The 26,001-nt window shown below is 45.5% G+C and overlaps 2 protein-coding genes across 2 annotated transcripts; one reads left to right on the plus strand and one right to left on the minus strand.

Annotated features, from left to right (window-relative positions):
* The first annotated feature begins 1,594 nt into the window (after positions 1 to 1,594).
* samd14 (sterile alpha motif domain containing 14) lies at positions 1,595 to 20,155 on the plus strand. The gene is made up of 11 exons (XM_039610826.1): positions 1,595 to 1,735; positions 4,828 to 4,880; positions 8,674 to 8,837; positions 9,072 to 9,188; positions 9,262 to 9,448; positions 9,559 to 9,658; positions 9,957 to 10,025; positions 10,109 to 10,265; positions 18,689 to 18,811; positions 18,901 to 19,047; positions 19,193 to 20,155. The coding sequence occupies exons 2-11, from the start codon at positions 4,844 to 4,846 to the stop codon at positions 19,346 to 19,348; spliced, it is 1,257 nt and encodes a 418-aa protein (XP_039466760.1). The 5' UTR covers positions 1,595 to 1,735; positions 4,828 to 4,843; the 3' UTR covers positions 19,349 to 20,155.
* A 2,065-nt stretch (positions 20,156 to 22,220) lies between these two features.
* LOC116319402 lies at positions 22,221 to 25,676 on the minus strand. The gene is made up of 5 exons (XM_031738708.2): positions 25,540 to 25,676; positions 24,520 to 24,692; positions 24,121 to 24,231; positions 23,710 to 23,841; positions 22,221 to 23,527 (listed from the first exon to the last, which is right to left on the minus strand). The coding sequence occupies exons 1-5, from the start codon at positions 25,553 to 25,555 to the stop codon at positions 23,333 to 23,335; spliced, it is 627 nt and encodes a 208-aa protein (XP_031594568.1). The 5' UTR covers positions 25,556 to 25,676; the 3' UTR covers positions 22,221 to 23,332.
* Positions 25,677 to 26,001: the final 325 nt, after the last annotated feature.

The following is a 26,001-nucleotide window of genomic DNA, read 5'->3' on the forward strand; positions in this document are numbered from 1 at the left end:
AGCACGATGACACGATGGCATACTGAAAATGTTCAAATTCTTAGGGAAATTCAGCACTTTTTTTAAAAATTTATCTCTTTACTTGGATTTTTTGATACAAAAACCACAATAAGCAGTCTGAGACATGTAAAAGGAAAACTAATACCGTATGGTAAATAATTGGTCTACCACCCATTCACCCATTCGACCTGAGAAACCCAACCTGCCGTTGGAGTGGGGCTGCCCCTCTCACTATAGTTTCCCTCAGATCATCAGGTAAGTAATCCACTAGAGGGCGCCATATATCCAAAAAGATATCGTCATTACCACTCAGGTTTGCACACAGTCTTTCCATTGGTAAAGATTTCTTTGTACCACTGAGTTACTGTTGGTGGTTTTTCATTGATCTAATTGAAAAAGAAAAAGAAAAATAATTTACATAGTAGTTTATATTTGTTTTTATCTGAAAATTTGTTCAGAGTTGGCAGCCCCAATAAATACTGAGCTGGATCTTTGTGTATTCTGCTTTTAAATATATCCTTTAATTCTTCTGTTACACAGAGCCAGAATTTAGCTTTTTTTTGAGCAAGTCCAAAGACAATGCAAGTAGGACCCCGCTGCAGATTTACATTTAGTACATTGTGCTGACCTACTCGGATCAGTTTTATTCATACTATACGGTCTGTGTAAAATTTTATATTGTGTTTCTTTAAATCTGTTATTAAGAAATAAAGAATGCTCAGATAGTAGGCACTCACTCCAGGCATGATCATCACAGTGACACTGGAGGCCTCCCTCCCAACTCCTGATAAGGTTTCTAATATTATGTTTGTTATGGCCTTGTAGTGTATTGTAAAACTGTCTTATAGTACTTTTGTCTGCGTTTAACTGTAAAAAGAAATTTTCAATGGGTCCTAGTTGCATTGTATTGTGCAAAATATCAAAACTTGAAGTACGTGACGGGTCTGTAAAAATGCAAAAAAATCCATTTGATGTATTCCTTATTTCTTTTGGACCTGCTCAAAAGACATACAAACATTCCCATTAAACCAATCACCAACCACACGTATTCCTGCACCATCTCTGAAATACTGCACTTTTGCTTCTGATTGGAGCCTGAACTCTATGTAGTTTCATACAGTTACGACTTTATCATCTGAGCTCATATCTGCTCTAAGGTGTGTTTTTGTATTTTGTAATAAATTTCACATTTTGGGGTGAAAATTTTATAATTTTAATCAGAAAATGTATTTTTTTCATATCTGCCCCAACAATGATGCTGTTACTCTCTGCTCGGTTTTCTGTACATTAATAAAAGATTTTTCATCATCGTCTTGATTTTAAGGTTTTATTTGTCCATCATTTCTTTCTTCCTTAATGATTTTATGAATCTGATTTCTGTTTTGATTTTTAGCTGAAGACATGACGTCATGTTCCTCTGCCTCTCTGCTCTGCCTGCTTTTGCGCATCCCTCTCTCTCTTTTATCCTCCTCCTCCTCGGTGTGTCTCAGCTGTCTTTGCTCCGCTCTCAGATGGAGGCTGCAGTGTTGTGCTGAGTAGCGGTGAGCCAGCATCTCTGCCTGCAGCAGACCTACGCTTCCTGAAACAGGAAACTACAGCACCCACAATCTTCTGCCTGAGCCCAGACTGTTGTTGGGCAGGAGCGAAGCCCCGTGGAACCCTGGGAGTCGCAGTCCAGAGAGAGAGAGAGAGGGTGACGTGCCATGACAACAGTCAGAGGGAGAGAGACGAAGAGGTGAGTTCATGTTTGTTCCTCTTGTTTACCTCTCCTCTTCCTCTCCTCCTCCTCTCCTCCTGTCTTCATCACTGCTGTCCGTTTCTCAGCCTCCATCTCTGCATGTCTTCTCTCCTGTCACACCTCCACCCTCCTCCTGACTCAGGCTGACGGTGCATTTTCCTGCCGGAGCTCCAGCCTGCAGACACCTAACAGAGCTTTGACATCAGTGTGTGTGTGTGTGTGTGTGTGTGTGTGTTTGTTCGTGTGTATCTGTGTGTGTCTATTCGTGTGTGTGTCTGTGTGTCTGTTCGTGTGCGTGTGTGTCTGTTCGTGTGTGTGTGTGTCTGTTCGTGTGTGTGTGTGTGTGTCTATTCGTGTGTGTGTGTCTGTTCGTGTGTGTGTCTGTTCGTGTGTGTGTGTGTCTATTCGTGTGTGTGTGTGTGTCTGTTCATGTGTGTGTGTGTGTCTGTTCGTGTGTGTGTGTGTGTCTGTGTGTGTGTGTGTGTGTGTGTGTGTGTGTGTGTTGTGTGTGTGTGTGTGTGTGTGTGTGTGTCTGTTCGTGTGTGTGTGTGTGTCTGTTCATGTGTGTGTGTGTGTCTGTTCGTGTGTGTGTGTGTGTCTGTTCATGTGTGTGTGTGTGTCTGTTCATGTGTGTGTGTGTCTGTTCGTGTGTGTGTGTGTGTGTTTGTGTGTGTGTGTGTTCGTGTGTGTGTGTGTGTGTGTGTGTGTGTGTTCTGTTGTGTGTGTGTGTCTGTTCGTGTGTGTGTGTGTGTGTGTGTTTGCTTGTGTGTGTGTTCGTGTGTGTGTGTGTGTGTGTGTGTGTGTGTGTGTGTGTGTGTGTGTGTGTTCAGAGGTCCAGTTCAGGTGAAGCTAGCAGCTACAGCCACCTGTGTTGATAATAAACACTGGACGTAGCCATTATGACATCACCCAGTGACTGCTGAAGTCCTTTGGTATGAAGCATGGGGGATATGTATGTGGACGTGGGACAGTAGGACCCCACTTTGGTTTCAGTGGTCTTAGGATCTCTGCTTCTTGTAGATGATGTGGTTCTTCTGGCATCATCGAGTGATGTTCTCCAGCTCTCAGTGAGGCAGTTTACAGTAAGGTGTGAAGCAGGTAGGGTGGGAAACCAAGAGACTTGCTTCACACAAACTGGTGTGTGTTCAGGTGACATGGTTCATGGTTCACACCTACTGGCTGAACAAGCTGATAACAGTACCACATGCCCCACACCTGGATCCTGAAATGCCTAGAACTATACAAGATGAACAGGACCCTAAAAGAGTTCATCAGGAACTCAGCGGGGATGAGGCCAACAGCACAATTTCCATCAGGTGTGTGATCTACCAAGGAGATGCTCTGTCCCCACTGCTGTTCTGCATAGGCCTGAATCCCTTCAGTGAGATCACTGACAAGTCTGGCTACGGATACGCCTACGGAGTGGAGCAGTTGTCAATCACCTCCTGTACATGGATGACATCAAGCTGTATACAGTATATATATGGGCGATCGTGGCTCAAGAGTTGTGAGTTCGCCTTGTAATTGGAAGGTTGCAGGTTCGAGCCCCGGCTCGGACAGTCTCGGTCGTTGTGTCCTTGGGCAAGACACTTCACCCGTTGCCTACTGGTGGTGGTCAGAGGGCCCGGTGGCGCCAGTGTCCGGCAGCCTCGCCTCTGTCAGTGCGCCCCAGGGTGGCTGTGGCTACAACGTAGGTTGCCATCACCAGTGTGTGAATGTGTGTGTGAATGTGTGGATGACTGGATATGTAAAGCGCTTTGGGGTCCTTAGGGACTAGAAAAGCGCTATATAAATACAGACCATTTACCATTTACCATACAAACAGGACATGGATGAACAGATCCACACCGATGACATCGGAAAGTCAATTGTACTGGAGAAGTGTAGTCGGATGGTAACAAAGAGAGGGAAGGTAGTCAGAACTGAGGGGACTGAACTACCAGAGGGCAACATTGCAGACATAGAGCACAGCTACAAGTACCTGGGGATCCCGCAGGCGAATGGAAACCATGAAGACCCTGCTAGGAAAGCTGCAACCACCAAGTACCTGCAGAAGGTCAGGAAAGTCCTGAGGAGTCAGCTGAACGGTAAGAACAAGATCCGGGCTATCAACACCTACGCCCTGCCCGTGATCAGGTACCCTGCTGGGGTAATAGGCTGGCCAAAGGAGGAGATAGAAGCCACTGACATCAAGACCAGAAAGCTCCTTACCATGCATGGAGGGTTTCACCCCAAGTCCAGCACCCTGAGGCTGTACGCTAAGCGGAAGGAAGGAGGTCGGTGACTGGTGAGTGTCAGCACCAGGATGAGACAACAAACATCCACGAGTACATCAGAAAGATGACCCCAGCCAACTGCATGCTCAGTGAATACCTCAGGCAGCAGAAACCAAGGAAAGAGGAGGAACCATCATGGAAGGACAGGCCCCTGCACGTATGTACCACCAGCAGCTAGAGGAGGTGGCTGACATGGGAGACGCCCCCAAGGCTGGTGGAGAATGATCGGGCTAAGATCCTGTGGGACTTCCAGATACAGACGGACAAAATGGTGGTGGCTAACCAACCGGACGTAGTGGTGGTGACAAACAGATGAAGACGGCCGTAGTGATCGATGTAGCGGTTCCCAATGACAGCAACATCAGGAAGAAGGAACACGAGAAGCTGGAGAAATACCAAGGGCTCAGAGAAGAGCTGGAGAGGATGTGGAGGGTGAAGGTAACGGAGGTCCCCGTGGTAATCGGAGCACTCTCTTCATGTCCAGAACTTTATCAAACTGTGAAACACTCAGAGTAAAGAAAGATATTTAATTTTTTTTTTAAAAGTCACAACAACAGCAATGTTTCTGTGTCTCCCCCTGGGTTGGTCGGACCTCACCTGTCTCACATCTGTTAATGCACAGCACCAGTTTAGCACACACTGACACACTCAGCTCATAACTGTATTTATGTAGAGCACATTAGTTTTTATGTTGAAGCCCACAAACGTGTCGGTCAGACCATAAAGCTGACCTCCTGCACCCATCACAGGTGCTCTTCAGCGGACAGACTCCTCTTTATTTATCTTAATGATTTGGTCTCTCCCTGTGCACAGATACAGCTGAGGAGCCATGTCTGCCGAACTCGACGATACCGACAGCGTGTTCGGTGAGTCTCACACACACACACACACACACACACACACACACACACACACACAGGAGTGGAGCGGTCCTTAAACAGACCTTTTGTCCCATAGCAAGTTTTTTCCTCCTCCTGGAGGTTAAACTCCTCCACAGATGTTTCATAAGGCAGACAAATAAAAGACACAGGAAATGAATCTGTTGGACTGTCAGCAAACATACAGATGGACCCTGTTCTGGTTCTGAATTCTGTTTCCTGTTTGATCAAAATCCGAGTTAAAGAATCAAACTTGAAACCGGCTGAAGGATTCTTATTCTTTGTTCCCCCCTTTTTCTAATATCATGTGATGACTCCCTCCTCACCCCCTCACCTTCCTCTAATATCATTTACTCTCTCCCCTGATCCCTCCCCCACCTTCATTCCTCCATCCTCTGCTCCATTAAATCTTTATTTTCTCCCTCTCTGTCACCTGGATTGAATGTTTCTCCACCAAATCCTCCATTTCCTCTCCTCCCCCTCCCCTCGTCATCACTTTAACTCCTTCTCTCTACCCCCTGGGAAATAAACTGCAGTCAGTTCAGTGTGGGGGAGGAGAGGCAGGAAGCCTCTATGATCATGTCAAGACGGACTGAAGATGTGCGATAACTGTCACCAGCATCACTGACAGAAAGTAGAGAAACCATGCTGATTATAAAACTGAAAATGTGCTGGCTTTAACCTTTTTAATCCAAACGTAAGGTAAACGTACCTTTTTTTTAAAAATCTACCAGATTTCACAGCAGATCTAACACTGCAAACACAAAGATCATAGACCCCCACTCACAGATTTTTACATTGTGTCAGCTCACATAAGATAAGATAAGATGGCCTTTATTAGTCCCACAGGTGGGAAATTTGTTTTGTTACAGCAAAAGTGCAAAGTTATGTAGCAGAAATTAGAAAACACTGGAATGCAATAAAATAAAATAAAATAAAATACTATGTACAATAGAATAAAATAGAATAGAATAATATATACAATAGAATAAAATAGAAATACAAATACTATATACAACTGAGTAGGAAAATACAAAAACACAACTTCGTCAGAAGAAGAATTCCACATATAGCAGTCTTATTGCACATGTGTGGATGTGTGTGTTTGATCAGTTAAAGTCTTTGTTGTGGAGTCTGACAGCAGTGGGGAGGAAAGACCTGCGAAATCTCTCCGTCCCACACCGTGGGTGCCGCAGTCTCCCACTGAAGGAGCTGCTCAGTGCTGTCACAGTCTCATGCATGGGGTGGGAGATGTTGTCCAACAGGGATGACAGCTTAGCCACCATTCTCCTGTCACTCACCACCTCCACTGGGTCCAGAGGGCCTCCCAGAACAGAGCTGGCCCTGCGGATCAGCCTGTTCAGTCTCTTCCTGTCCCCGGCAGAGATGCTGCCTCCCCAGCAGACCACACCATAGAAGATGGCTGAGGCCACCACAGAGTCATAGAAGGTCTTCAGGAGTGGGCCCTCCACTCCAAACGACCTGAGTCTCCGCAGCAGGTACAGCCTGCTCTGCCCTTTCCTGTAGAGGGCGTCTGAGTTATGAGTCCAGTCCAGTTTGTTGTTCAGATGAACACCAAGGTACCTGTAGCTGTCCACAGCCTTGATGTCCATACCTTGGATGTTCAGTGGTTGCAGTGGAGGATGTTTGTGCCTGCGGAAGTCTACCACCAGCTCCTTGGTTTTACTGGCATTGATCTGGAGGTAGTTCAGCTGGCAGCAGTCCACAAAGTCTTGAGTCAGTCCTCTGTACTCCTTGTCGTCCCCATCAGTGATGAGGCCGACTATTGCAGAGTCATCAGAGAACTTCTGCAGGAAGCACTGGGTGGAGTTGTGGGAGAAGTCTGCAGTGTAGATGGTGAAGAGGAACGGAGCTAGAACCGTTCCCTGTGGGGCCCCCGTACTGCAGACAACCCTGTCCGACACACAGCCCTGAGTCCTCACATACTGTGGTCGGTCGGTGAGGTAGTCCAAAATCCAGGTAGTGAGGTGATGGTCCACTCCTGAGTTCTCCAGCTTGTCCTTCAGAACCGAGGGAAGAATAGTGTTGAAGGCACTGGAGAAATCAAAGAACATGATTCTCACAGTGCTCCCAGCGGTCTCCAGAAATGACCTCTGTCTTTCTTTCAGTGTTCAGATATTTTTCTTCTGTTAGTCTTTAATATCAAACTTTTTATGTCCTCTTTTTTCCTTCAGCCACAGCGACTGTTTCGGGGAAAACAACAATCACTGCCTCGGTGCTTCTGCTGTGCAATACTCCAAATTTTGGTATTGATCTGATGCCAAGTAATTTAAAAGCAGTATTGCCAATAGCAATACTGATACCGATACTTTTTACCAATTAAGGGAGCTTATGTAGGGGAGTGTCATGATTTATGAACACAACATTTTAATGAACACCAGCACAACAGTGTTGTGTTTTAACCATCCACAATAATTAGTTAACAAAGTTTTCTTACGTATTGATACTGTTTGTTTGGATACCTGGGATGTAAATGTGCCTGGGACTTTGGGTCAGCTTCTGTTGTTTGAATGTGCTATAGGCTTTAAAGAACTGACATGGTGATATTTTTCCTTTTTAAAAAAGATAACCAAATGTATTTAACACAGTTCAGTGGGATACAGTGAGGTTAGGTTAACTGGTGATTCTAAATTGCCCATAAGTGTGAATGATTGGCTGTCTCTCTGTGTTAGTCCTCCGATAGTCTGGCAACCTGTCCAGGCTGTGCCCCGCCTCTCTCCCAGCTGGGATAGGCTCCAGCATGATGGTCAGTGTGTTGAATATTTGATGGAGTCCTGATGGTGTGAGTGGGAGGAGGAAGCGGAGCTGATTATGTTGAACAGGCTTCAGCATCATCACAAAAAACTGCAGCTTGAAATCTTCACCCACCATCAGTCCATCACCCACCCATGCACATCCAGCCATCATCCATCCACCTGTCACCCATCCATTATCCACCATCATCCATCCATCATCCATCCATCCACCTGTCACCCACCCATCCATCATCCACCATCCATCCATCATCCATCCACCTGTCACCCACCCATCATGCATCCATCATCCATCCATCATCCATCCACCTGTCACCCACCCATCATGCATCCATCATCCATCCACCATCCATCCACCTGTCACCCACCCATCCATCATCCACCATCCATCCATCATCCATCCACCTGTCACCCACCCATCATGCATCCATCATCCATCCATCATCCATCCACCTGTCACCCACCCATCATGCATCCATCATCCATCCACCATCCATCCACCTGTCACCCACCCATCATGCATCCATCATCCATCCATCATCCATCCACCTGTCACCCACCTATCATCTATTCATCCTCCACCATTCTTTTACTGCATTTTCATGGTGAACACCTTCCGCTGCTGTGAGTAAAGCTCTAGAAATCCACTTTGAAACCAGTGTAAACACAGTCAGAAGCTGCCTGAGAGTGTGTCTGTGTGTAGGTCTCCTTCAGGTTCACTCTGATCCACAGAGGTTTGTCTGAACATGAGTGTGAAACTTCCGGCAGGAGCTCCTCACAGCAAGTTCAGTTGCTCTGATTTACCGTCTGGGTCCTGATGATGTCATTGAAACAGTGGGCGACCTCTCTCTACAGGTCGTCTTTTAGCCATAACACTTTTTTTTTTTGAAGAAGTAAACCTGAATATTTTTCCTGAACGGATCATTCTTGATCAGTAACAGGGTCAAAGTTCATTCAGGCCTCCCCTGCCTCACATTTACACTCTTACATGTGTGTGGGTGTTTCAGACCTGAACGAGGCGATCCCAGAGACAGAGCTGCTGGATAACAGCATCCAGAAAGGCCGCGCCCAGCTGTCTGTCAAAACACGGAGACAACGCCCCTCCAGGTCCCGTTACCGTGACAGCATTAGCTCAACGGAGGGCGACGACTGCCTCGACAGAAAGGTGGAGGTCAGTGAGATGCAAGGAGCCCCATCTAAATATTTTAGAGAATTAAATGACAAAGATGTTGAAATCATAACATTTGACATGCACATCACAGCCAGTGATGTCATCAGTGTAAACAGGAACTTAAAATTATTAATTTAGTTTTTAATTTTAAAGTATTTTGTTAAATTCCTGAGATTATTCCATTGTTATTCCGTTTCTGGTGTGTGATGAAATCTGGTGTGTCTGTCATTCCAGGACAGTCCGTTGCACTCTGCCCGCTCGCCCCTCCACCTGGCGATGCGAGGCTCCTCCCCCTCCCCTGATTCGCTGCTGTCAGCTAGAAGCCCTGGATTCTCCTTCGACACGTCGCTGGTGAGATCACCGAGCTCACAGCAGGTTTTAAAAAGTAAAAGAAAACAAGTTTCATCGTCCTTTCGTTTTTCAGGTCCGTCGCTCGCCAGAGGATGGAGGCTTGTCATTGGCTGGTCCGCCTCGGGGGCGGTACCATCAGCTGACCAATGCAACTTCTCAAGAGGCCCTGGTTACTCCCAGCAGCTCCCCATCTAAATCCTGTCCCTCCTCCGACTGCTCACCTGTCTACATGAGGAGGAACAGAAGGCCCGACAGTGAAGGTGCACACCTGCAAACACCTGCAAACACCTGCAAACACACACGTATGACAAACACTCGCTTCCTGTGAGATCTGATCCTGTGTGTGTGTGTCGGTGTGTGTGTGTGTCAGTGTTGGTCTCTGATACGAGTCGAGACACGAGTCCAGCTGACCCCGGCAGTCCGACCGTCATCTTTGACAAGAAAACCAAAAGACGCTTCCTGGACCTGGGGTGAGACGCACACACATGTTGGTCTTTGTGTATTTGTGAGGACCCAATCACTTAACAGTAACCTGAAGGTAAAGACATAAAAAAAACCGGAAGATGAACCATTTATTGAACCGTCCAGTCACAGCGGCCTTTCCCAGTCCCGATCAGCTCTGACTTCAGCTTTTCAGGTGTTTTAGACTATATTTAATAGTGGTGACTGATGAGGTCATTTATGTTGCATATCAGTAAATCCTTCATCCAAGGTCCAGTCAGCACCAATGTTTCTGCACCTTTGACTGTTGTCCCTGTGTCTTCGCAGGGTGACTTTGAGGCGTTCATACATCAGAGTGAGGAAAGATAAATCCAACAGGCTCTCTGTGGGCAGCAGGTGGCTCCACCACACGCATCATTTAAGAGGATGAACGTGTGTTTTTATGCGTTTCCTGTCCTGACGCTGTCCTCTGTCCTCAGAGAGCCGTCTGAGAGTCCGTCCCGTTCCTCCGGATCCTTCATCTCCTTCTCCTGGTTCACCGAAGGACGGGGGTCGATCTCCTCCTCCGGTACTCCCCCCTGCTCCCCCAAAATTCCACCGCTGAGCTCCCCAAGACCGCGCAAGTCTCACTCCCAGGTATGAGACAAACGCAACGTTGTGTACGGTGGCCCGAAAGTGCAAAACAAACCAACAAAACACAGAAACAGAGAAGGGGCTGGTAACATCAGGGAATAGTTTTAACAAAGGAAATTCATATGATATATTTCTGGGTATGAACTCTACATATTGTCACATTAAATAAAGATTTTGAACCCTTAAAGTTGGAAAGAATTGGGTCCAATCATCCATGACAGAAAACTCTTCATGCTGCAACCATCAAAATCTTTATAGACTTCCTGTTTCAGGGACTTGGATTCAGTTTACTCAAAACCAAGAAATGTTGTTCCAACCGTTTCCATAAAACGAAGGATTTCTTTGTTATCCATGAAAAGGCTCCTCAGAGCCACCGCTGTAAGTGACCTTTCTCTTTTTCAGATTTGTTTTTATTCATCATCAATGAACAATGCAAGCATGCACAGAAGCCGGCTGAAGTTCTTCTGCTTTTTTCACTCGCTCGGCCCACGTCCTCATCTTAGGTTTGCCAGCGTTTTTAAGTAGATAAAGGTGAATGGCTTAGACATGAAGTGAGCTGCAGTTTGGGAAGGCCTCAGAGGGGACTGGTGGCAGCTCCCGGGCCTGGCAGATCTCTGTATAGTAATGAGAAGTGACGAAGTAAAAAAGGGTGGGGCACGAAAATGAGAACGAACAGCTTGTAGCGTGTTTGGAGGCGTGGTCCTGCTCCGGAAATTCAGATACTTTATGTCCAATTAAGCTGCTTACAGGTTTATGTTAGAGCTTTTCTTTGATGTTGGAGGGTTTTAAACCAGTGGTTTCCTCGGCTGCTTTGGGCCTGATGTCAGAAGGACACAGGAGGATTTTCCAGCCTGTGAACTGTGACGTGAGAGGAGCAGGAACTGTCTGCAGGACAGTCACAACCTCACCACCACACTGGGAATTCAGCAGTGCTTGTCCTTTAATAAACACACGTTCACCAACCTTACAGCTGCTGTCTCATCATACATGAAGCAAGCAGTGTTCATACAACCCGTAAGGTCCATGTGCGAGTATGTTTCTCCCACGCTCTACAGAGGGCAGTGGAGCACACTTGTGACATCACTAAACATGAACTTAGGCTGTCCTAAAGAGACACCACACAATCAGACTGTTACAGAAAGGGAGCGAGGAGCAAGAACCTCCTGAAGCTGACCGAGGTTCTCTTTAGTTTGTCCAGAGTGAGAGCTGCCTCAGCTGACACACCTCGATCACGCCTGATGGGTGGAAAACAGCGTCGTGGCTCAGCCTGCTGCGGTCAGTCAGCAGTGCTGTTGGCTTGTAAAGTTGTTCATGCAGTTAGGTGAGGATTATCTGAGCCGAGGAAGGACCAGCGCTCAAGGACAAGCTATCAACAATCAAAGATATCCATCAGCTTCTGTTAGAGCAGCTGCGTCTTCAGTCAGTCGCTGTTTGATTTAATGAGACTGAAGATAAAATAAAGCGACCTCAGCAGGGTTGTCCCTGGGCGTCGCCCTGAAACACAACGAAGGGCTCAGTTCTCTGCTGGCAGTCAGCTGTTTTAGTGGGTTATTCATTAAAAACACTTGATGTGGATGCAAGTAAAACATTTCAGAGTGAAACATGTGAGCAGTCTCTGAGTGAGGACACGAACAACGTTCCCACAAAACATCACAGCAGCACACGCTTAGTATATTCCATCTGACTGTAGCTGTGTTAGCTGTGCACACAGTGTCAGGTTACAGAGTGTGTGTGTGTGTGTGTGTGTGTGTTTCTCTGTGGACGGATTTGTAGTATTGATTTTACTCGTGTTGGCTGACAGACAGTCACATGATCACACAGCTGTGGTTCATGATAAATGTTCTGCAGCCTGGAGGACGTCGTTCTCTCATCCCTGTTATCTCGTTAAGGCTCTCTCTCTGCTCACCATCACAGCTCAGAGGAACGAGCTGCTAATGGCTCTGATAGGCTGTGTGTGTGTGTGTGTGGTGTGTGTGTGTGTGTGTGTGTGTGTGCGCAAATTGTCATCACCAATGACCAAGGACTATTGATCAGTGATCAATCACCAGTGGTGCTAGTTTAAGTCATTGTGCAGATGTTTATAAGGTTGGAAACCTGCAGTCACCTGAGACTGAAGATGTTACGTGATGATGATGAAAGGTTTCTCCGTCCAGATGAACAGAATCAACTTTTGGGGATTTCCTTACCTGGATGACTAAGCATGCATCAAGACAGTCTATCCCCACTATCTGCATGTCTTTGGAGTGTGGGAGGAGGCCGGAGTATCCGCAGAGAACCCACGCAAACACTGGGAGAACATGCGCCACACCACTGTAAAAAAAATAAATAAACAATCCCTTGGTCATTGTCAACCACCATTTTGTCCGTCTGTATCTGGAAGTCCCACAGGATCTTAGCTCGGTCATTCTCCACCACCCTCCCATTCGTCTCCCATTTTGACCTCGGGACTTCCAGGCCATACTCGGCACAGATGTTTCTGTATACTATGCCGACCACTTGGTTAAGTCTGACATCATTAGTTGTTTCTGGTCCATAATCTTCTTAATTTCCTAAACTCAAACAAACACAGCATCATCACTGGGAGTTGGGGCGACCGTGGCTCAAGAGTTGGGAGTTCGCCGTTCGAGCCCTGGCTCCGACAGTCTCGGTCGTTGTGTCCTTGGGCAAGACACTTCACCCGTTGCCTACTGGTGGTGGTCAGAGGGCCCAGTGGGGCCAGTGTCCGGCAGCATCACCTCTGTCAGTGCGCCCCAGGGCAGCTGTGGCCATCACCAATGTGTGGATGACTGAATGTAGTGTAAAGCACTTTGGGGTCCTTAGGGACTAAGTAAAGCGCTATACAAATACAGGCCATTTACCATTTAAAAACTGAGAGTTAACATCCATGAAAAACAGGATTTATGAAGTTTAACAGCATTAGGTTAGCAGGAAGTTAGCTCACTATTTTCTATCTAAAAATGATACACCATGTTCTGACTGAGAGATTTATGAAAAACTAAAATCTACAGCTCTGCTATCACGTCCAACATAAATGAAGACAGAAAACTAAACAGCAGTGACGTTTGTAGGGTTACTGACGTTGAGCTGGCTGGTATATGTGCTAGGTGGTGGCTAGCTACACAGCTATGTTAGCATAACATAAACAGATTCACACAGTGAAGCTGGAGCATGAACTTTTTTCCCCACAATAAAAGTTAACGTGAGGGCTCCTGATGCACTTACACGGCAGGAAAAAGATGCTGTAAACTTCAGTCGGGGGAACGCCTGAAATATTTATCATTTATTAACCTTTATTTAACCAGGAAGATCCCATTGAAATTAAAAACCTCTTTTTCAAGGGAGACCTGGCCAAGATAGGCAGCAGCAAGTGTCTCACAGTTACAGAAATTACTCAATTAAACACAGGCAGCAACAACACACATGCAAAAATAAATTAAAAAATAAAAAATAAAATAAAAAAAAAACAACAAAATTCATTAAATTCAATAAAGTTCAAATAAAAATAAAAAATCTGTTAAAATGACAATCAATCTAATAGAAACAGTTGCATGTTATGGACTTGGCCTCAAGGATTCGTAATTTAGATTTAAAAGCACTTAATGAAATTAATTCAGTCATTTTCCAAGCAGAGGGGCCTAAATGGACAAAAGCTCTTTTACCAAATTCAGTTCTGGCAAATGGAACAGAAAGCAACAAGTAACCATGTGGACGAAGAGAATACCGACCAGCATGTTTCATTACAAGCAGGGAACATATATAAGAAGGCAGCAACCCAAGTATTGCCTTATATATAAAACTGTATAAATGAGAGTTGCTCCGACTTACCAAAGCAGGCCATCCTAGCTGAGAGTATAACTCACAGTGGTGAGTCTGAAATTTATGGTTAGTGATGAACCTCGGAGAAGCATGATACACAGAATCAACCATTCGAAGACACTGAGCAGAAGCATTCATATATAGAATATCTCCATAATCCAGCACAGGCAAAAATATTGCAGCAACAAGCCGTGTCTTTGTATTAAAAGAGAAACACAACTTATTTTGAAAATAAAATCTCAGTTTTAACTTCAGATTTTTCACAAGATTCACTACATGTGGTTTGAAGGTGAGCAAGTCATCAATTAAGATTCCCAGATATTTATAGGTGTGAACCAACTCTATTTTATTACCTTCAAGAGTGGTTACCGATGGGATTGTTTGGGCCCATTTCCTTGATTTAGAAAACACCATGAGCTTTGTTTTGTCTGCGTTGAGAACAAGTTTAAGCTGAAGTAATGAGTGCTGGACAGCAAAAAAGGCTTTCTGTAAGGAGTCAGTGGCTTGGACAAGAGTCGAACCACAGCTGTAAATAACAGTATCATCAGCATAGACGTGCAAATTTGCATCTGGCACATTTAGACCAAGATTGTTTATGTAAATGATAAATAGAAGGGGACCTAATACAGAACCCTGTGGCACTCCGTTGTGCACTGTAACAAAGTTAGAACATAAACCATCAGATTTTATGCACTGAGACCTGTTACTGAGGTAGTTTGAGAACCATGCCACTGCTCTCTCAGAGAGTCCTGACTGGAAGAGTCTAAGTTTTAAAATACAATGATCAACAGTGTCAAATGCTTTTGACAAATCAATAAAAAGGGATGCACAGTGTTGTTTTTTATCAAGTGCAATAGTAATATCATTTACCACTCTGATTGCAGCTGTGATAGTACTGTGATTCTTCCTAAAGCCTGATTGATATTCAGATAAAATGGCATTGGTGTGTAAAAACTCCTTTAACTGCTCGCACACAAGAGCTTCAAGAACTTTGGCCACCACAGATAGATTAGATATTGGTCTGTAATTAGTTAACACTGCTGGGTCGCCCCCTTTTAGTAGAGGAACAACAAAAGCTGATTTCCATACTGAGGGAATTTTATTCGTATCGAGTGTGAGGTTGAAAAGTGTTGTGAGAGGCTCTGCCACAAAATCAGCTGCCAGTTTCAAGAAGTAAGGATCTAGTAAGTCTGGCCCTGGAGATTTTCTAGGATCTAACAGTTTAAGAGCTTTACAGACCTCCTGCACAGAGAAAGGAACAAAGTTAAATGGCTGACCAGTGTACACCGGAAGGTTTGTGCCAGATTTTACAGAGACTGGGTTCAGAGAGTCAAACAAAGAGCCAGAAGATATAAAGTGCTTGTTAAAGCAATTCATAATCTCCTTCCTGTCATAAACAGGAACAGAATCCTTAAAAACATAGGTGGGTAGAGCGTGGGAGCTTTTACTCACTGAAAGAGACTTAATGATTTTCCAGAACTTCTGTGGATTATTTAGGTTCTCAGTGGTGACAGACAGATAATATTCTGATTTAGCTTTCTTAATAGAGGAAGTACATTTGTTTCTTAGTTGTCTGAAAAGAAGCCAATCACTGGGGTAGCCTGTTTTCCTCGCTTTGGCCCAAGCCAGGTTACGCTCATGAATGATATCTGCCAGCTCTGGGGAGAACCAGGGGTTTTCACGACCTTTTATCCGATATCTTCTTAATGGAGCATGTTTATTTACAATTTGCATAAACCCATCCCTAAAGAATGCCCACGCTAATTCTACATCAGGGATCAATCCTATTTTCTTCCAGTCATAGTTTGACAAATCATGATAAAATGCTTGTTCATTAAAATGTTTAAGAGTTCTTTTAAAAATAATACAATGTTGTGACTTGGCCACTTTAGTATTTCTAATAGCAGCAACAACACAGTGGTCACTTAAATCGTTACAAAAGACACCCAAGGATGAAAATCTATGAGGAACATTTGTCAAAATCAAGTCAATCAAGGTAGACTTTTCGGGGCTTTTGCGATTCTGCTGAGTGGGTAAATTGACCAGCTGGGTAAGACTGATAGAATCATAAAAAGATTTAAAATCATCTGAAACAGTTTTGAGTCAATCCCAGTTAGTGTCACCAGCTAAAACAAGCTCACCATAATTTAGTCTGGACAGCAAAAGGTTTAAAGAACGCAGAGCTTCTGTGGAGGCAGAAGGGGGTCGATAGCAACAAGCAACTGTTATGCAAAGACCCTTTGCAATATTCACATTCAGAGCCAAAAATTCCAATTGTTTGCAAATGGATTCTGATAGAACTATTGTAGCATCAAATTTTGACTTAACATAAGCAGCAACACCACCACCTTTCTTAAGCCTATCGGTGCGATAGATATTGTATCCAGCCATGCTGACATGTTCATCAGATATATATTTAGACAACCAAGTTTCAGAAATGAGGACAATATCTGCATCTGTTGATTGAACCCAGATCTTGATCATATCCATCTTGGGTAACAAACTGCGCACATTAAGATGAACTATCTTCAGCCCAGGTGAGGATTTAAATTCAGATGGTGTCTGACTACATTGCAGCTCAGGGCCTGGGTTAGGTTGCACATTACCAGATAAGAGCAGTAGTAAGATGATCAGAAGTCTCTGCTTTGTAACATTACTTATTGATTTTGACTTGTGAAATGTTGAAACAAAGCAGAATTTTTCATAACTAATTTTGTAATCGTACAAAGCAAGAAGGTTTTGAAGGTGAGGTAAATCTTTGTGTAGCTCAAATGATAAATTCATGTCCTGTTCCAAATACATTGGAAATTGTACAGGATGTACAGCAGCAGTGACGCATGTAGATCTGGGGACCATGTCTCGCAGAATGGGGACACTGTTAAATGTGCTCATCTTAGAAAAATTGAGTGTCCCAAAGTCCCCCACAGCCAATAAGCAAAGTAAAGTTAATAAAAAAGCCATTATCCAAAACACACAATGATTTTTGATGCTGAATTAAATAGGCTGCACAAACCTAGGATGGCAAGTAAGGCTCCAGCCAGAAGCTCAGGTCCTGGTGGCTTGCTAGCAGAGGGCTTCTGCTAGCACATTCACCAATGTGGTGTAGAGGGCTTCAATCAACAGCACAGCGCCCGATGTAATGCAGATGAGCTTTCCTAGCAGCACAGGCCTTGGTGTGGTGCTGATGTCTTCCACTAGCAACACAGATGCAGATGTCCTCAGCAAACAGCACAGGCCCTGGTGAGGCTCAGTTGGTTTATGCTAGCAGCACAGGCCCTGGTGTGGTGCAGACAACTTCTGGTAGTAGAAGAGGTCCCAATAAATAGACCACTTTCCAAGAATTTACCGAATAGTTTAAAATACTCTTAAAAAAGCTTGTTGGAAAAAACTAAAATCCATTTAAAATAGTAAAAAACAAGAAAATACCCCCACAAATTCAAAGCAAACATTCAACGAGGAGACATGCTGCTGTCATCTTGGTCAAAGCTGCATAAAATGAGTGGATAAAATAATGCATCCACAGTACACAGTTCCTGATCTTCATCTTCATGCACCCGTTCAAATGTTTCTAAGCCTTCGAGTGATTCTTTTCCAACCCGATCTGAGCTGTAGTTACATCGTAAGGTTTTAAAAACTGAGCTTTAAACTGCTGCTTGTGAAGTGCACTGATAAAACCCAGAGAGGCCGAAAACGTGACATTGTTCAGATTAAACAGAACGACATACAAAGCATTCAGTCACATTAGTGCCGTGTAGGACCTGGAAGCAGGGTTTATATGTCATTGTTTAACCATGTGTCGTTGTGCTCAGGGCTTGTTCCTGTGCTGCCATGATTAGTGCCTCTGTGCTGTCTTTCAGTCCAGCTTTGTCCAGCTGCTGGTAGGATTTCTGGATATCGGCCACCTCCTTTATCTGCTGGTGGTACATACCATGCAGGGGCCTGTCCTTCCATGGTTGGTTGGAGCCATCTTCCTGATGTATTTGTAGATGTTTGTTGTCTCATCCTGGACCGTGGTGCTGACACTCACCAGTCCCCAGCCTCCTTCCTTCTGCTTAGCGTACAGCCTCAGGATGCTGGACTTGGGGTGAAACCCTCCATGCATGGTCAGGAGCTTCCTGTTCTTGTATCGGCTCCTTTGGCCAGCATAGTCATCGTCAAGTTGAACTTCCTGTTCTTAAGCCTGAACATGCTGCTGTAAATCTGCAAGCCACTTTGTAACCCACCTTTCATGCTGTGTCTGAGATAGAGTGGTGTCTGTGCGTGCTCTTCCTTTATGTTTTCACACGTGCTGAGGTCTGAGGTCAAATATAGATGACTGCAGATGGACGCAGCGCTGTGTTTCTGAGAGCTGTTTTTGAAACAGGACGCGACCAATAACAAACAGGACAGAAGGTGAGATAATCGCTAGCAATGCGAAGTGGGCAGGTCATACTGAGGGGAGCGATGGAGGCAACAACCACTCAGGGTGAAGAACACCAAATATCTGAGGGGGACTGTTACCAAGACAACCAACCACGTGACCAGCTGTCAGCTCGGTGCTGATGCTCGTAGCTGCGGTTGTAGTTTTAGTGTAATAACACTGAAGTAACGTCTCTGTGTTCTCCCCACAGGAGTCGGCTCTCAGTGAGGAGTTCTCTCCTCCTCACACCTCCTCCTCCACCTCTCCTCCCATTGATTCCTCTTCCTCCAGGTCCTCCCATCCATACCACACCCTGTCCCAGTCCTCAGATGAGGTAACATACTCACCACCTCAAACACCAAAACGTTGTCATCTGCTCACCTGTGTCTCACCGTGCTCCCTCCTCCTCTTCCTCCTCCTCAGCCCTACGATGAACCCCACTCATCCTGGACGACTCAGCAGGTGTGTCAGTGGCTCCGAGGACTCAACATGGAGCAGTACGTCCCGGAATTCAGTGCTAGAGACATCGATGGGCAGCAGCTGCTGCAGATGGACGGCAGCAAACTGAAGGTGAGGATGAGGAGGAAGAACTCTGTCATAGCTGTAGTCTTAGATAAGGCTGACTGACACAGCCTGCAAAGGTTACACTTAAAGTGAATTACAATGCTGAACTGTTTGGAGACCATAACTGGAGCTGTCCTCCCGTCCTCTGCAGGGTCTGGGCGTGCTCAGTTCGTCTGATCGCAGCGCGCTGAAGCGCCGCATCAAAGATGTCCAAAGTGCAGCAGAGAAGGAGAAAAAAGCTCTGGACAAGCTGGAGAAACAGAAGGAAAAGCAGCGTCGGAAGGACCAGGAACAGCGCAGGAACTGAGCCCCGCCACCAGAGGGAGGCAGAGGACGGCGAGAGGAGAGCTGCACGATGAAGAGAACAGGATTTCTGCCGCAGGGAAGGTTTGACATGACAAACAATTCCTGGAAAAGCTGCAATTCCATGATCCATAAGACATCTCCAGGCCTGGAAAAGTTAAACTGAAGTTTACTGTTATGGAGACCGTGAAATATGTCAGGCGATGATGGCACAGTGTTTCATTTGCCACAAAGTGGTTTTCATCTATTTTTCCTCCATTTGATGTTTAAACTCATCAGTGAGCATCTGTGATTGGCTGGCAGGAACGCTGACAGATCATTAACTCAGCAGGTTTCCACACGCAGCTGCTCTGATTCCCTCTGGTGATTCTTCTTCTGCAAGCCAAATGTTGTACAAGGTGTGCTTTTTCTCCTAAATGAGTGTCACAGCAGGTTTTCTGTTTTGTTTCTGGGTCGTGGAGTCTCAGCCCGGGGCGGCGTGTCGGTGCTGCTCTGTGAACAGTTTTTGTGGTTTCTCTGTTTGTTGTAATGACTTTAGCTCGAAGGCTCTGTGTTCAGGTGTGTGAGGTCTGACAGGTGTTTGGATATTTCCCACAATCCTTTCACAGCTTGTTTTCCACCTGAAATCTCTGACAGAAAGAAACATCGTCGAATCTTCACTTTACACAGGTGGAAGTGTTCGTGTCAGAGAGAGTCAAACGTCCCGACGCCGGTCAAGCCAGATTATTAGCCTCTGGAGATATTTGTGACCTCTGACCTCTGAGAGTCTGTTAAAATGTTTGTTTCAATAAATACATCTGTGAAACTTTTACAGCATTGTTTTGTTTTCTTTCTGACGAGATTCACAGCTGGAGCCACGATGCAGGGTTAAAGCATCAACACAAACACAAATAAGAGTTCTGATGTCATATAAGAAAAATGCATGCAAGCAAGTTTATTTTCCTTCAGTCGGTGAAAAACAACCACAAATCCAGAATACAAAGGGTGGATCACAGTGTCCAGCAGGGGGCAGCACAGTCTGACCACACGCCAGTCAGCGGCTTCCAGGAGGTTTGATTCTGTTCATCTGGACGTCTTCAGTGGGAGAAACGTTCCTTCACTCATCCAGGTGACTTCATGCATCAGGACACTTCCAGGAAGAGTTTGTCCTTTTTCAAACGGCTAAACATTCAGTCCAGCGCAGAAAATCAGCAACGATCAAATCACAGATGTGAAGTAAACACAGCTTTAAGAAAGACGAGAACACGCTGAGCAGCTCGGATACACACGACTCATAAAAGGTTCTTCATTCAAGAACGCAGGAACATAAAGCGAACGTGACCACGGCCGAGAAGATGGATGACAGAAACACGTTGAATTTAGTTCTCTTAAAGGAGACGGACTCAGTCTGGCATCAAATTACATCAAATACAGAAATGACATTTTATTTAGAATAGAAAGAATGCAGCTTTTATTCTTTAAGATTAAAAACATGTTTTACTTACGTTGGTACATTTATTTATTTCGTCTTTGTTAATCTTTTTATTGTTCATGTTTGTTTCATGAACAGCGCTTCATGTCCGCTTGTCTGTGTTTAATAAATAAACTCTTAAATTGTTGTAAAACTGTATTTGGACACATGAAAGCAGGCTGGCTGCTCTGCACGATCCAGCTGTTCCTGCAGCCGCCTTTAGCTTTCTAAGTGATCGTGTGAACCACTGCACCATGTTTTAATCATAGAGGCATGATTATAACTTCACGGTGATCTTCTGTGACAACCTGAAGAAACATTGACATCATCACTCCTGTTGCTAAGCTTCAGACTTCCTGCACTGCGAGTTCGGCGTACCTGAGGCATCTCTCCTTGTCTGTATTCGAGGAATCAGGGTAAACATTCACACGAAGCCGACGATATGAATCTTCCACAGAAAACGATCCCTGTGAGCGCCACCTACAGAGACACCGTCAGATGGTAAAATACAGATTTGACTTGCAGAGAATGATTTTGTGTCTGAGCACGCTCAGTGCTGCTGTTCGTTTCTAAGGTGACAGCTGCACATCAGAGCCGTGAGACTTTAAACGAATGTGATTGGTTGAACAGGTATTCAGGTGTTCTGTGTTCGCAGCAGAGACTCAGATCATCAGCACATGAAGAGCCTTCAGTTTTCAGGCCCCTCTTCTGTGGAACCAGCTTCCAGTTTGGATTCAGGAGACAGACACTATCTCTACTTTCAAGATTAGGCTTCAAACTTTCCTTTTTGCTAAAGCATATAGTTAGGGCTGGACCAGGTGACCCTGAATCCTCCCTTAGTTATGTTGCAATAGACGTAGACTGCCAGGGATTCCCATGATGCATTGGGTGTTTCTTCTTCACTCACTATGTGTTAATAGACCTCTCTGCACTGAATCATTAGTTATAATTAATCTCTGATTCTGGAGGTTTCTTCCTGTTAAAAGGGAGTTTTTCCTTCCCACTGTCGCCAAAGTGCTGCTCATAGGGGGTCATATGATTGTTGGGTTTTTCTCTGTATGTGTTATTGCAGGGTCTACCTTACAGTATAAAGCACCTTGAGGCGACTGTTGTTGTGATTTGGCGCTGTATAAATAAACTTGAATTGAACTGAACGCCTCCATGCATGATCACGCGATCACATGGATGTTCAGTCTGAGCAGCTGGAGCTTCATTTCCTGCTTTCAGGAACAAGCTGCACATGAACGAATGAGAGGAAACTCGGAGTCTTTATTCTCTCAGCTTCAGACTCACTGCTGGTTCAGGGTCAAAGAGTAAAGATCAAAACAATCATTAAATACCAAAAACTGAATTCAGCATTCAAAAGAAAACCAAAGAATCAAGTTTTTTCTAACAATATTTATTATTTATTATTGATGCTCATCAGGGAAACACAAAGACTTCAGACCCTTCTCCTCCTCCTTCTCCTCTGCAGTTAAGAATATTATATTTAGTTCTCAAACATAAACAATAAAAAAAAAAACCTCATCGAGTAAAAACAAAAGCGTCAAGAAATGAAGCGAATCACAAAAATCAGCAGGTTAAAAAATGTCCTTGAAAAAAAATATCAGTAAAAACAGTTTTCAGAGTTAACACTGATAACACAAACAGGAAGTCTAAATACAAAAACAATAAATAGTCAATAAATATAATCAATAAATAAAGAGATGATAAATAAACACAAAGAACAAAATATTGTTTTTGAAAAAAACAATTAAATAAAAAATAATAAATATTTATGAATAAAAACATGACAACATTATGACATTCTGTTGCCAGGATGAGGCCATTTCCTGCTGCGGCTTCAAAATAAAAGCTGTACCATCAGGTTCAACTGAAGGAGCGTTTACTCTAAAGTAAGAACAGCAGGAAGTGACCTCATTAAGACACGTTTTCAAACTTGATTCGATTGTTTTCTGTACAGTGAAAAGTAAAAAAGTGGACCTGAGAGTTTGTGGTGAAGGCTCCAGATGTTTCACTGAAGCTGATTCAAACTGTGAAACAGGACAGAAGTCGATCAGCTGTGGAGTTCGGGTTCAGATGATGAAGCTGTTTTTTCCTTCTCCAGCGTCTGCAGGTAGAAAAGCTGCAGAGAAGCGTGAGAATAACCTCAGGCGTGAAGCAGGTTTGGACCTGCAGCCGGCTCCTTCTTCTTCTTCGCCCGAACGATCGGGCACACATTCATCACATTCCTGCTGTGTGTTCCCAGCTGATCCCAGGACGATAGAGCGCCTCGACGTGCTGTGACACACAAAGCAGGAAACGGAGCTCCAACGGGCCGCCTTCACAATAAAACGTTGTTGGCTGATCCTCCAGCTGCTGAAAACGAGGAATAAACTTCCTGTCTGTCATCTATCAGTCTTTAGTCCTGCTGCATCACGGAGGCGGGCGCTCATCAGGAGGTGATGGTGATGAGACAAACAGTGTCAACAACTCCACCATCGATAAAGTTTCTCCCCTGAATCGTGCTAGCAGCTCTGATCCTGCAGTGGGCGGGGCTTAGCGCGTCCCACGAGCCATCTGTGTTTCGGCCATGTTTCTGAGGCTGCGGATCAGGTCGTGACAGAACTCGAGCAGCTGGCACAGCGTCAGGTGGGCCGCCACCTGGACGTCGTAGTTGCCATGGAGATTCAAAGTCAAGTCCAGGCTGCTCTGATCTGAAGAGTCGCTGCTCAGCTGAGCCGTGTCCTTCATCTGAAACAGACAACAAATACCCAGCAACTTGAATAAAGCTGAGAACTTCCTGTTTCAAAAGAAGCACGAGCTCTGAGGAAGTGATGTCATAGGGTGGTGAGACAGTGGACACGTTCCACTATGAAGGGTTTCAACTGCAGACAACAGGAAGTGCACGCTCTCGGCAGGTGTGTGTGTGTTACCTGGTTGATGTGGGTCACCAGGTCTCTCAGTTCGGCACTCAGGGCCTCCAGTCCCCCCAGTCTGCCAGACAAATCTACCAGCAGCCCCTGGTACAGCCGCCCGCCCGCCAGCATACGGCTCACACACATGTCCTGCAGGGAAACACAAACGCATCACATTACATCACCAGAACAGGCTCGACCACGACACAAACACCTGGACCGATTCACTAATTCTTTAACGGGCAGTGAAGGAACCAAAAATCTGAACCTCCCCCATGACCAAACTAATGGACATACACTCCCAGAGCTCTCTATGACATCACTAAACCCTCCCGATTGCATTCAAGGACCAACTGAAACCTTTAACGAGCCCAAAGGAACCAAAGAATTCCAACACCACCCACAGCACCACCCGAGCTGGAGACTGACCGCTGTGAACTGTTCGGACAGCTCTTTGAGGACGGGGGTGTCGGGGATTCCCAGCGTTATCCTCATCATCTCCAGCTGTCCGGTCTGACTGGAGGGGTCGAGGGTCAAACCCTGAGGAGGACAGTAAGCATCTATTAGCTCAAGAAGAAGAAGGAGCAGCAAGTTGATCCCAGTACCACGGCAAACCGTTTAGAAGACACACCTGCCCATCGTGTCCGTCACGCTTCACAAACCTGAAGTGGACAAGCATGCAGAAGCTGCAATAAGGTGCAGTACCACCGGTGGGGGCGGGGGCAATGTATCGCCCCCTGCTGGCACTGCAGCGTACTGCAGCTTCTGCAAAGCGTGACAGCACACGGTGGGCCGGCAGTGCCGTGATACGGATGGGCGTGTGCGTACATCGATGTTGATGATGCTGCCGTGCACGGAGCGGACGTCTTTCCGGATTTTCTCCACCAGCCTCATCACTCGCTCGACCGCCTCTTTGAATGTCTGCGACGGGTTGGACGGCAAGCTGACGGGAGCCGATTGGACCAGTGCTGCTAACAGGAAGCAGTGCAGCAGGGCAACAACTGGAAAACAAAGAGAGTGACCCCTGAGGAGAGCCGACAGAACCACAAGATAATCTCTGATACCAAGCACAGAAAGAAAAAAACTGTTGTCCAATCAGATGTGACAATGTTAATAAAGCATTAATTAATCATTAATTGTTCATTGATAGCTAATTAATCATTAAAATCTTAAAAAGCTGCTGACAGTCAGAACTATGATGCTTATTCATTTGTTTCTGCCTCTGCACCCTCACACTCTGATAATCAATCATCAATGAACTTTGGGGGAATTATTGATTAAAGCTTATAAAGAAACTTTTTCACAGTTTCCTGGATTCGTATGAAAACATCTTCAGGGACTCTGAACACACAGATCATGTTTCATTTTAATCTGCAAGCCTGATGGTGGTTCTGCTTCATCTGTTCCTGAACCTCCAGCAGCCCGGACCTCTGAGCAGGACCAGAACAACCCGGAGGAGGACAGAGTCAGCGGAGCGGCTGATGGTACTGATGCAGGTACTGATACTGTCACTCACATGTCTCAGCTGCATGACATGTGAAAAGTTTGCAAGCTGTCTGAATATTTAAAGCGGTCCTGTGATCCACCATTCGGATCACACCTGTGCGCACACACATACAGTGTCTGCAGGTGTGATTCTCAGGACTGCACTTCCTCCAGCTTGGCACTAATGACCCTCCATACAGACCCCCACCTGCCCCCGTCAGCCGCAGGTGAGTCTCAGGTGAGTCTGGCTCAGGTCAGGCTCTGCAGCTCACTTTTGTAAAGTGAACCGACTCTTCCACCAAACTCCGTGCTTACTTCTGCAGATTTTAGCAGCCCCTCCTGCCTCACAGCGCATGCTCTTACCTGTGAACGCGTTCATGTCTGCGGGTCCGTGGGTGTCCGTGTGTCGGTGCGTGTCCGCTGTGCAGCTGCTCGGACTCTCTCTGAACGTTCATTCCAGCCGATTTCTCATTTTTATGCTTCCGCGCGGGGTTTTCCGGTCATTCCGTCACAACTGACGGAACTTATTCGGTGCTGCTGCGTCACAGACACAGCGGGGCTCGCGCTCTGACCTCACAGAGCGTGAGTCAATGCGGGAAGTTTGGATGTGAGCATAGAAGTTCCCGCTACTCCCGGATCAGTTTCAGGATTATTCACAGGTAACACTTCCTGAACCCACCTTCTTCCCACGTGACGATGTTTACACCTGAATCATCGCGTAGGTGTTACCTGCTGTCCGCTCGCACCTGTCACTCACTCATGTTTCAGATATGTTTCAGGTACTGAGGCTCCACGTGTGTTTTGACTCCTCCCCTAACAGAGCTG

This window comes from Oreochromis aureus, linkage group 4 (assembly GCF_013358895.1).
Source record: "Oreochromis aureus strain Israel breed Guangdong linkage group 4, ZZ_aureus, whole genome shotgun sequence".
Lineage (NCBI taxonomy): Eukaryota > Metazoa > Chordata > Actinopteri > Cichliformes > Cichlidae > Oreochromis > Oreochromis aureus.

Excerpts from the sequence above, each read along its gene's own strand:
- LOC116319402 (XM_031738708.2), bottom strand. Across the intron at positions 24,232-24,519 it reads GCAGCATCATCAACATCGAT|GGTTTGACCCTCGACCCCTC; the intron begins GTACGCACACGC and ends TGTCCTCCTCAG. Across the intron at positions 23,528-23,709 it reads TGGTGACCCACATCAACCAG|ATGAAGGACACGGCTCAGCT; the intron begins GTAACACACACA and ends TGTCTGTTTCAG.
- samd14 (XM_039610826.1), top strand. The coding sequence starts at position 4,844 with ATGTCTGCCGAACTCGACGATACCGACAGCGTGTTCG. Across the intron at positions 10,026-10,108 it reads AGGCTCTCTGTGGGCAGCAG|AGAGCCGTCTGAGAGTCCGT; the intron begins GTGGCTCCACCA and ends CTCTGTCCTCAG. Across the intron at positions 18,812-18,900 it reads TGTCCCAGTCCTCAGATGAG|CCCTACGATGAACCCCACTC; the intron begins GTAACATACTCA and ends CCTCCTCCTCAG.